The following is a 12141-nucleotide window of genomic DNA, read 5'->3' on the forward strand; positions in this document are numbered from 1 at the left end:
TGTCATGGAACAAGCAGCACTCCAGTGACACCAGTCCCCTGGCACCAGTTCACACAAGGCCACAGTGCCTCCCAGGACTTACATTAGTCCAAGCCTCACTTGAGTGCTTCAACAACAAAGCAAATTTTGCAATGTAAAAGGAAAACAAAATCCTTTGTGATTAGGACTCATTAATGTTGCCTTGGGTTTACCTGATCTGTCAAATGACAGATGGGCTGATGGGTGACCTTACCCACTCAGGAGGGAGTGGCAGCTGCTCCAGCCAGCTCAGGTCTGTGTGGGTGCTGCTGCTGATTTTAGACACCTCTTCCATCTGGGCTATGAAGAGATCCCATCCTGAATAAATGCATTCACAGATGGGGCTTGCAGGGCATTCTGACATTTGTGTGGTACACAGGGCAGCCTCCAGGTGAGTGTGTCCCTGCCTGTGGCTCCAGCACACCGCTGATGACAACCTCTCTCTGAGCAGGTGGAAGGGCCAGGGGACACAGCTGATGCCATTTCTCTCCTTGCTGCTCTCCTAGATGAAGGACTCTGGGATATGTTTGTGAAGGACATCCCTCGCAGCGCCACCTCCTACACAGTGGGCCTGGACAAACTCAGACAAGGTGTCACCTACGAATTTCGGGTGGTGGCTGTCAACGAATTTGGCTATGGAGAGCCAAGTGTTCCTTCTGTGGCAGTATCAGGTAATCATGGAAATTTTTTTTAAGTCTTTTTCAACGGAATTTCCCGAGGCTGAGGGAGAAGAGGGGGAAAAAGAAACAAACCAGACTCTCTAGTTGCAGCAAATAATCAAGGACAGCTTGTTTTCACTTGTTTTAAGATAAAACTGGAGTAATACAGAGGTGAACTAAGCTTTGAAATGACAGTGTGTTTGATTCTCAAGAGGAAAAATATGCATGTGCCATTTTTAAGCTTGATAAAGAACCTACTCAGAGTGTTTATGTCAGATCTCGTCATAAGACTAATTTGCAGAGTCTACAATTTGTTTGCTTTTTCTCCATTCCTAGTCTGTTTTATGTTTGCTCTGCTTTCTTTTTTTACTCGGTACTCTGATAAACATTTTTTGTGTTACTTTGTATTTAGCTCTCACAAATACAGCAGTTTCACATTATTCCTGATAATCCTCTGTGCTGGCATTCCTGTTCCAGTGTGATGCCTCCAGTCCCATCACCTTGCTGATGATGATCTGGGGCTCTTCCCACTCTCCCAGCTCTCCTGTGCTTACACACAGGGCTATGACCTAAATGTGCTTCCCAAATCCCAGTGAGCAGCCCAGCCCTCTGGTTTTCCAAAGGGACGTGAATGCCTTAAAAATCCAATTCCTTTCAGTTTGCCTGGGTTGGGCAGCTGGAGTGCCTTGGCCTGTGGAGAGGTGAGAGACCTTGCCCTTGGGAAGGCTTTGCTGGGTCTCCTCTTCCCCAAGCTCAAGGTTGCTTTTGAGCCATAAGTTTCATCCTTGCTATGTCAGCAAAGACAAGGGGAATAAAAGAACCTGATAAAGCGGCTTTGTGATTCAAAATTCTGGAGAGTCCTGAGAAGCTGGCAGTGCTCCAGTATCTGGAGTGGCTTTTATCTCTTTGCTGCTCCAGTGAAAGGCATGAACACCATTCAACAACTCCCCAGCAGGCAGGAGTAGCGAGCACTGCTCTCGCCATCGCGGCTGCTGCGCTTGTCCTGACACAATTAACCACTTACCCTGTGAGAGCTTCCATGGAGCTCACTGTGAGTGCTACCCTGGCTTTTCTTCTTCAGGACAAGGGCATGGACAACCCACTTCAAACACCAAGAGTCAGTGTTTTTCCTGTCTGGGGTTTCACAGGGGCTGTAACAGTGTAAAGGACCAGCAATCATGTCAGCCTTTCCTTTGCTCGAAGACATTATTCCTCTGAAGCAGGGCATGCATCTCCTTGTGATGCTTTCTATAAATAAACTGCTTGTTTGTAAGTTCTCCACCTGAACAGAACTATTTAATTCGCCTCCTTTTGATGCTTCTGTTCCTCTCAAATTGCTGCATGAAAGTAAGAGGCTTCCATTGAGATTCACAGTCATAAAAGTATAAAAAAAGCATTTTAGGCTGGCCACTTCAGCTGGCACAGGGAGGTATAAATTGCCCTGAATCTGCTCAGCCCAGCATGGCTTGTGCAGTTTGTCTCTAGGATTTTATTGGCCTGGACTGGCCTCCTAGCAAAGAAAAAGCGTGGCTGCTTTTCCCTGCTGCAGAATACCCAGTGATCTGGAACAAATTCGAGCTCATATCGCCAGGCTTAGAACAGACTTTAATTCAGATCCAAGCTTGGGACAGTCAGGGAAAGAGGGTTTGGTGATAGTGAGGGGTTGAGTTGTTCTCCTGGCATCACCCATTCCTGCCAGGTGGTGTTCCACCTTATGGACTACAGGGAAATTATATCAACTGCTGGCTCATGCTCAGAAGCTGCACTTTTTCCCCAAAGCTGAGGGAGCTCAAGGGAGAATGAAGAGAATCACTGGAAGAAAACAACAATACTTATTGCTTTAACCCAAGGCTGGCAAGGTAACTCCAGGAAGGGCAAGTTTGTGTCATTTTGTGTTGTCCCTTGAGGTCAAATGGGATGAAATGACCTGAGTCTGCACAAAACCCAGGCAACTGAATTGATACCCCTGTGCTGCACATCAGGCTTGGCTTAGTGGATGGAGAAGTGATAGAGAGTAGCAGTGAATGTTGGAAGTTCTCCATTAGGAGGTACTGAAAGACGCTGAACTTTGCTCCCTGTCACTAGCTGTATTTTTCAAAGGGCCACTGAACAGCATTTTGGCAAGGTAAGCCTCCCAAAAAATGCAATAATCATGGGTCATGGCATGTGTATTAGTGGTTCCCTTGACCCTGGAGTGCCAAGCCTGCCATGGTCAGGAAATGTAGCTGTGCAGAGCTGTGGGAAGAAACCTGCCTCTCTTCTCCTGGTGATAACTTCTTAGCTAAGGGCCTGTGGAGCTGCTGCAGGGGTATGAAAGGTGCTTGTAGAGATGGAACTGGTTGCCCAGAGAAGCTGTGGCTGCCCCATCCCTGGAAGTGTCCAAGGCCAGGTTGGACGGGGCTTGGAGCAATCTGGGATAGTGGAAGGTGTCCCTGCCATGGTAGGGGGTGGCACTGGATGATTTTTAAGGTCCTTTCCAACCCAAACCATTTTAGAAGGGTCAGCAAGCCCCTCAAGAGTCTGAACCCTCTCTCCCCTGAGCACCACTGCAGTCGTCATTCAATGTGGGGAACAAGAGAAAATTTTAAAGGGGCATAAAGAAGACCTGTTATTTGTTTTTTGCTCTTTCAGCACAAACAGAAGCCCCTTTCTATGAGGAGTGGTGGTTTCTGCTGGTGATGGCTCTGTCAAGCCTCATCCTCATCCTGCTGGTGGTGTTTGCATTGGTCCTGCACGGCCAGAGCAAGAAGTACAAGAACTGTAACGGAGGTAAGGCATCATGTCTGTGCTGTGCAAAAGTCTCAGCAGCTGTGGGAATCAGAAATACCTTTCCTTTGAACCCCTGATTTCCTCAGCAGGGACTGTGTTTAGAGCTATTTTGCCTGGTGAAAGACTTGGAACTTTTTGCTGTCTGGTTTGGTAGAAATGGCTTTTGTCTGTAGCCACACTGGATCAGGGTTTGGACACTGACGAGCCATGGGCTCAGACAGGACAGACTCTGGAAGTCCCAGGGACTGCAGTAAAAGCCAAAGAGTCTGGGTCAAACACTTGGCAGATAAGGAATAAATCAGGAATTAGCTGAGACTTTGCTTAACTTTGTCGTAATTCCCTGATAGACGGAGAGAAGGAGAAAGATTCTGCTTTTCCATGGCTGTAACAATGTTGATATTCTAAATCTCTGTGTGTGAGGACTGTATCACAATTCCTTTGTATTGAGTGCCCTACATCTCACATTCCTTCCCTAAGCCAAGCTGCAGTTGCTGGGCTGGGGGCCAAGCAGCCAGGAAGTGTCTTGGTTATCTGTTAAATTTTAACATCTAGTGAGCATCAAGCTTTGAATTTTCCTTTAGTGATGATTTTTTACCAGTCTCCTTTCTTGAAAGGAAAGAGGAGCTACCTGCTCTGTAACTTGGAATGCCTTTCAAAAAGCCTCATTCTTGAGAGATCTGACTATTGTTTTTACCTTTTCTTCTCCCTACATGATAAAGTCCTAGGAGGATTGTTCACATGTGTATTTCTCTGATAGCCTCCCCCACCTGCAGCAAGAAATTTCTCTGATGCCAGGAGGTGCCAGAAAAGGCACTTTAATGAGAAGAATCAGGTGGATGGGTCTCTGCACTACCTGTTCTTAGGGATTAATGTAATGAAGTCTTCCAGCAGTATTTAGTAATTCAGTCCCAAAGTGAAGATCTTCTCTTTCTTTGTAATTCACTTCTAACAAGTGTTAGAAAATCAGATTTCAGTCCCACGAGATATAAGATGTATGCATACCGTGGCATTTTACCAAGTTAATACTATTACATATTTGTATGCACAGCTCATAGGAAATCTCTCATCTTCTTAGTTTTACTGTGTGTTTGGGGGACAGACATGAAAAGGCAGGTCTGACCTGTGCTGTCAGATAGCCATGTTCACAGAGCCTTAATGCAGCACTGAAATTGAAGCTGAGGATAAAGCACCTGTCTGCTGCAAAGTGGCAGCCAGCCCTTCTCGCTGGGCCACGGGCTCAGCTCACACCTTCGGGATGACAGAGGATGAGCACAGGAGAGAACAAGCTCCTGCTAGATTTGATCACAAGAAATGATACACTGGGCTGTGTTTTCCTTCTTCTTCCCATCCTGTCCTCATTCCTGCCTTACACTGTCCGGTCATTTCTCCATACCTGATCCTCATTTCAGCTGCAGCATGTTTTTCCCATTTGCTATCCACTTGCCCTCCCTCTTGCTTTTTTTCCTGCCTTTTTTTTTTTCATCTCTTCTTTTCCTCTTTTTCTACCTTTTACTTTCTCTTGCTTTGCTCCAGTCAGCACGGAATGGGATTCACAGCACCTGATTTAGGACATCTTCAGTAGCCACCTAAATTAGTTACCTGGTTTCTATTTATAGTCAAAAACCAAGAATAAGCACTTTTCAAGCACAGTTTATCTGTGTTATATTAGATACTTCCATCTCAATTAAATCCATCCATCCATCCATGACTTCTTTCTCCTCTTCACATTGCTGATACACTCCTTGCCTTCACTGTTCTCACTTGCCAGTAAGAAAAGTAAAGAGAATTTCAAATAATTAATGATGTCATGAAACAGAAAGGAGGACAAGTTAGCTCCTGCAGTTCTATTTGGGGAAAAAAGTGTTTTTGTTTCAGCTGAACCTTTCATTTCCTGGCTCCAGGTAAAACCATCTCCAATGTGGAGGAGTCGGTCACCCTGGATAACGGAGGCTTCACTGCTCTGGAGCTCAACAGCAGACACCTGAACATCAAGAGCACCTTCTCAAAGAAAAATGGAACCAGGTAAAAAGCTGGGAATGCTGTGATTTTGGAATGTGTGCTTTTCTAGCTTCAAACACTGAAGGGAGAGGCTGAACAATCCAGGAAAGACTTAAACACCCAAGTCTCTGCCTCAAGCTGTGATTCTGGCTTCTAAGCATGATTTCATTAATTCCAGGGGAATAACAACATCCCAAGCACTCATCCTTTGCATTTCCTAGGTCTCCTCCTCGGCCAAGCCCAGGGGGGCTGCACTACTCTGATGAGGATATCTGCAACAAGTACAACGGGGCTGTGCTGACCGAGGGCTTGGGCCTCAACGAGAAGCCCCTGGAAGTGTCAGAGTCAGAGGTAAGGATTTCCCTCTGCTTCACATTGCACAGACACTGCAGAGAGTCATTTCCATGCTGAATCCTGGCAAGTCTTTGAAATCCCAGTCCCATACCTGCATCATGCTGTGTGGTCATTGTTTGTCTGTCTCAAGGATTTTAAAAGGTTCAATTCGCCAGGCTGTTTTCATCACATCTTAAAATAAAAATATCAAAGGAAAGAACGATAAGCAGGACCCAGACAGGGCAGATTCCAGACCTGGCCTTGGCAGATATTCAGGTAGAAAGATAAGTGCAATCAGTCTCAGAGTGTGTGCTGACCTCTCTGGAAGGATCTGCAAACCCCCTTCTGCCTGTGGGCTGCAAACTTGGAGCACTTCTGGGAAAACACATATGTGCTGCAAAATAGCCAGCTACTGTCTGGGCAAGGTTAAAGGTGAGCTGTGCTTTGGATTGTTGCACTGACTGGAGTGTGGAATGTGGTTTTGCAGTTTCACAGCTCCAGCAAAGCCCACGATTCAGAAGAGTCTGAGAGGTGACAGCCACTGCCTTGGTTACAGAGGGAGTAGGTGGGGAGTGAGTAACTTGCCAAGGAGCAAATGGCCATGGCTGTGAGGGCCCATTCAGCTCTCTGGCCACCCCAGCCTTGCCTTTGGGCTGCTCTCCACAGAAGGTGGTGTATGCCAGCATTATCCATCTGGCAGGGCTCCATCTTGTGTTTCACATCCCCTGTAAGAAGGAAGAAAGCGCTCGCTGTCTGTGAAAGTCCAGCAGTGGCCAGGGGTGAATAGACAGACTTCAAAGGAGATCCAGAAAGGTAAATCTGTCTCTAAAATCAGATGCTGTCAGCTGAGATCCTGACGAATCCGAACTGACAGCGCAAGAAGCGAGCAGTGGGCCAAACCGTGCCAAACCTGACCCTTCCAGCAAGAAAAAATCACAGGCAGCAAGTAGTGAAAGAAGATGACAGTTTTCATCTGTAGCTTTTCTGCACCTGCAGCTACAGCTGCTTTTCCTGGCTACCTAGCTCTCACCTCCTGCTAATTACCACCGACAGCCTGCTGCTTTGTGCTGCCCTGTGGCCGACCCGTTGTGCAGGCAGCTTTCCTTGGTGCAGCTCAAGCTGCTGTCTCTGCAATGCTCCAGCATTACCCTCCAGATTAAACCCACCGTGCTTTGGTCATGTCACTGTAACAACCCAGCATTAAACCTGTCATTAAAACAGTTTGCTGAGCATGATCGTGAATTTAGCGCTGGCACCTTTTGACATTAATTTCAATGTCCCGTGTGGTATTTCCTGGTGATGTGCAGAAGTCTCCTTGCAGGGTGTCCTTATGCCTCCTATATGCACTGTTTGTACAGCAGAGAATGAAGTGATTTTGGTGGGTTTGTGCTTGGGCTATTGATACTGTTTATTTACTGTTGTATTGCTGTCGAGATTCTGGTGATTTTGTGAATGTGGGTGGGCACTTGAGTATGTGCACAAAATATGCCCCTGTCTTTCCTTGGGGCTTGGATATGCAGCCTGCCTGTTTAATGTGTTTGATGCTTGTTTGGGTTTTTTTGTGGTGGGAAGTGCTTTTAGTCATGAAATGTTCATATGCTCCCAGTAGAGGTAGCAGTAGGAGATGCTGCCTTTTGATCAGCCTGAAAATGCTGTTTATGTTGGCAGGTGCAGACAGGGGATGAGGGCGGGCTGGGGCAGAGGTGGGCATAGATGATTGACCACTCTCTTTTCAAGTGTTCCTGTACCTGTTAGTGCTTCCTGTTTGTCTTTTATTTTCTTTTAGTTTCTGTTCTCAGGGGAGATCTTAATAGGCAAGCTCTGTTTTCTGAGAGGTTCAGATTTTCCATCTGTCTTAGCAGGCAGAAACGTTTGCCATTAGATGAGGAGTTAAAGATACCTTTTCATGTAAGAGTTCTATCCAAGTTTGGTCCTCTGCAGCAGAGGGTCATGATGCTGTTTTCCTCTAATACATCAGTGTGTGGGTCTCAAATTCCACTTAATATGATGCACATCAGGGCAGGCAGGGACAAACACTGTGCCTTTGCCTTCAATCGACTTGTCACCGTGTTACTGCTTAGTCTTACGCCTGTTGCCTGAGGTGTCAGGATTTCATATGGAAAAGAAGGAAGCTCACTGGCTTCAAGTCTCCTGGGGTTTACTAAACATGAAGAACTCTTGGGCTGACTGACTGCACTTAAAACACAGCTGCCTGGGAGCATTCCTCCAAGCTCCCTCCTGGAGAGGAGAGACACACAAAAACAAAGAGGAAATCAAGTAGGACTCTTAATATTCATAAATCAAGTGGTGAACTTACTCCATGTCATGAAAGCCAAGCACTAGTACTGTTAATGAGGTTAAAGAAGTTTAATTGGCAGGTACAGAGCAGGAGACTGTTATGAGTGTAAATTCTAAATGATTAATAATAATAGGCTTTTAGTTAATGAGTCAAGTGGACAAGTCTCTGGACAGATAATCTGAAAAAATTTGGTTTTCCCCATGTATCAAAATCTGATGATACATCTGCAGTGTCATCCAGCCAAGTCAGAGCAGGAGGAGAGGGGAGGTTGGTGCACATTTGTGTCTTCTGTCCTTGTGGTCTCCCAAAAACTGTTTCCAGGAGAAAATACTGTCACAGGTTGCACACGTTATCAGTCAGTGCTGGATGCTCTGGGCGTCCCACTGCTCTCTGCAGTCTGACTGGCTTTGGCTTTCTCAGCTCTGTAGGAAGGTATTAATTTCCACTTAACACTTCAGAGGGAATAGGGTTTAACTTGTTCCCAGTAAATCTCTCCAGTGATTTTGACAAGTTGGGCACTATGTGGAAACCAACTGCAGGTGACACATAAAATAAGAGTGGGTTCCCATGTCCAGAGAAATATTTTGCATACTGGGTTACCTTGTCTCTTTTACAGCATATTTATTTCAGGCCAACAAAAAAAAAAATCCTGCTGTTATATACATTTTTAGAAGTCATCTTACGAGGCTGTTTCTTTTGTAGTCACTTAAAAGGATAACTGGAACTATTATCAAATTTATTATCACATTTCCCACTGACTAAGCCAGCCAACTCTGGTGGCTGACTTGCCTCTGAGTGGCACTTGTGCATTTTATGCTATGAAAAATATACCTAAATAGCCTCTCATTTTCTGTATTTGTTGTTTCATAGGCATCCATGCACCTTTGGTTGACAGTGTGTAATGTCACCACACACCCAATCACGCCCCAGCCTATGGAGGTTTCCAAGGTAACACAGCCACAGTCGAAGGGAAAGGAGAAAACTGAAAACAAAGCAAAAAGCCCTGCAGCATTTCTATTTACTCAATAGTTTAAAAACCACTAAAGAGTAATCCTCTAGTATAAGCTGTCTGTATTGTCATGCTAAACAGGTTTATCTTACTTCTCCTTGATTTTCATCGGGCTGTGGAATGCCAGCTTAGAGCACTCCTTGCTGATAAGGGTGGTTGTTGGAGTCTTGCTGAGAGCAGACCTTAGGAGATACTTCAGAAACACGGACAAAATAGTCAGTTCCTGCCTGTTCTGAAAGAAACACAGAAAAAATATGTTGTATCAACACTAACAAGCAGGTTATTCTTTCCAGCATCAGTCTGAATGATGGTGAAAGGCTGAAGTTACTGCAGCTCTATATGTTTCATGACAGTTCCTTCTGAAAGACCCTGGCCTTGTTTACACCAAATTAGTGTTCCCTTTCAATTGGTATAATGAACTAATTAGTGGACAAGTTATCAGCAAGTGGTATTGTTTTACATTCCCTCAATTTCAAACAGCAGCAGCTCATCTTAAAGTGTTCCTGAGATTTCTCCTCTTTATTATGTTGACTTCTGGCAATCTTGAAAGAACTTGGCTTAGGAACAGAAATTATATGAGTTTTGTGAGTGAGTGGTCTTTTTGCTGGTGATGGACAGAGCTCAAGTGGCTGTATAGTACTATTACAGCTATAAAGTCGTGTCACATGCTTCTTTGCATTTCATCTTATGGTTTCCAGCCTTTTACTTGGCTTTATCCAGCCCCACAGATCCTCTGTGTCTGTGGGAACATCAGAAAGACTCACAAAGAGCCACTAGAAGTTTGTGGGGGTGTTTTTGCTCCTCATGCTTCTGCCATCTCAGCTCAGCTGTGATCCCTCTGTTCAGCAGGGCTGTTTCCCTGGTGTGTCTGGGTCAGTAAAAGTGATGGTGGGAAGGAATCAGAGGGCACAGGAGAGCAGTGCCTTTGATAGAGAGAGCACATCCACAGGAGCTGGAGGAGTTCACACCTCCAGGTGCTGCTCCTGGTGAGCAATCCACCTGTCTCTGCTCAGGATGCACAGACTTTCACATCAGCTTCCATCCCTCAGCTTCCCAGGCATTTACTTTAAAATTACACTGTGGACACACAGCATCATGTTTGGAGACTGATGCAGAGTGCAGTAACTTGTTTCCTGCTGAGTACAGAGAGAACCAGGGTTTGGTGAAGTTGGCTGTGTCTGCAGCTGAGGAGCAGCCTGAGCTCCTGCTGCCAGGCCCTGCCATGCTGCCACATCTGCAGCCATCCACGGCTCTCCTGTTGGAGCCCCTTGCAAAAACAGACAGGCCAGTGCTGGCAGGATGTTCCTGGCAGCAGTGCCAAGACTCTGGAGCTGCTCTCTGCACCCACTGGCTGTGAAGTGGTCCAAATCTGGGGATATTCCAGGAATGCTGCAAAAACCACCTGTTCAGGAAGGTCTTTGGAGGGAGTCGGGGGTTGGCTTCCCAAGCCTGGCAGCTGGTGCAAAGGAGTGTTGTTCTAGGAGACAGGCTTGCTGTGTTCCTTCTGGAATAATTATTAAATGCTGGTAGGGCTTTGTTGTATTAGTAATTACTTGTCAAGGCACCTGAAGCTTTTCATTCTTAAAAATCAAACGGTACGTAATTCCTAAAGAGCCAAAGCCTGGTTAATAGTGCAAAGGAAGTTTTGCAAAGCTGTAAAGAGCTGCTTTGCTCACTTTTGGAAAGCCTTGGGAAAAATTTCTCAGCTCTGTCCATCACCCTCTGTGCTGGAAAATGGGCACAGAACAGTATTGAAGCAGCTACCTAAGCAAAGAAGTGGGATGATGGATGCTGTGCCCTTTTCAAACGATGGTTCACAAGGCATTTGAGGATTGTTCTTCAGAGACCATTAAAAAGGCGCTTTAGAGGAGGAGAGACAAGTTTTGTGGCAGGCAGGATCAAGAAGGATGTGTGTTTGCTGGGTGGTGTCATAGATCAGAACCACACCAACCTTTTGAAACTAATTGCAGCAATGAACAGCAATGAGCTGCACTTACCTGTCTCTCTTGTGTATCTTAGGCAGCTCCTACTTTGATATTTAATTGCCTCTAGAATTGGCAATGCAGATTATTGCAGGGGGAGGGAATGGAATGAAAGCTTTTGCATGGTCTAACTGGAGATTTGGAGGGAAGGTGTGAGATCTGGAAATGCCTGGGTAAATGTTTGAGTGCTGGATGGGATGGGGCTGTTACTGGTGGGAACATCAGTGGGAACAGAAGGAAAATGTGCGCTGAGATTCCGTGGCCGAGGCTTTGCCGTGGTCTCTGCGCTCTGTGATTCCTCCAGCTGCATCCCAGCAGCAGCACTTCAGAGGAGGGGCAGATGCACAGAGCTTATCTGGTTACATCTCAATAGAGCTCCTGCTTGATATTGATGGGAGCTTTGAAGCTCTCCAGCCACCGTGCATAAATGTTTCAGGGGTAGGATCCGCTCTGAGCGCAGAGCTGGGTCTGACTCATCCCAAGGAAGCAGCTCCTCCTGCCTGGCAGCTCTTCTCTCCCAGATTTTGCATTCTCTTTCTTCTGTCACCGCTGGCTGTGTACCTTGTACCACCAATAATCAGCTGGAACATGCAAATAGTGTTATTTGCCTGTAAAAAGTCTGATTTTATTTAACTCCCTTCCAGTTAAAGAATTAATTTTCAATACTTAGCGCCCAGATCCTGTGCAGGTGGCTTGGGCTGGCCACCCCAAACATCAGCCTGGCTAACCAGAGCGTTTGTGTGGAAGGCATCCCTGCTGTCCTTCCATCAGAAGAGAGATGCTCAGCTATAATTGCAATATTTCTGATTGTGATTGAAAGCTGTTGGTTTCACTGTGACCTCTCTACACTTGCCTGCTTCTTGTGCCCAAATAGGAGCTCCTGGCTGCCCCTGCACCGTTCTGCAGGGAATTAGAAGGGATTTCTCTGTCATTTATCATCAGAGGACTCTCCCTCCAGCAGCAGAGCCTGGCTAAAGCAGAAGCACGTACCACACTTACCCTCTTCCCTTAACATTACATGGTGATTTCATGGTGATGCTAAACCTGCCTCTCATTTCTCTGTGAGCACAACAG

General features: G+C 46.0%; 1 protein-coding gene across 3 annotated transcripts in view; it reads left to right on the forward strand.

Moving 5' to 3' along the window:
• SDK1 (sidekick cell adhesion molecule 1) overlaps nucleotides 1-12141 on the forward strand; it is a 384634-nt gene that overhangs the window by 366224 nt on the left and 6269 nt on the right. For all 3 annotated transcript variants that reach the window (XM_058850018.1, XM_058850019.1, XM_058850017.1), the window contains 4 exons: nucleotides 525-689; nucleotides 3309-3446; nucleotides 5348-5468; nucleotides 5666-5795. In XM_058850018.1, the coding sequence (XP_058706001.1) occupies nucleotides 525-689; nucleotides 3309-3446; nucleotides 5348-5468; nucleotides 5666-5795 (554 nt within the window). The remainder of the gene's footprint in view (nucleotides 1-524; nucleotides 690-3308; nucleotides 3447-5347; nucleotides 5469-5665; nucleotides 5796-12141) is intronic.

This window comes from Poecile atricapillus, chromosome 14 (assembly GCF_030490865.1).
Source record: "Poecile atricapillus isolate bPoeAtr1 chromosome 14, bPoeAtr1.hap1, whole genome shotgun sequence".
NCBI lineage: Eukaryota > Metazoa > Chordata > Aves > Passeriformes > Paridae > Poecile > Poecile atricapillus.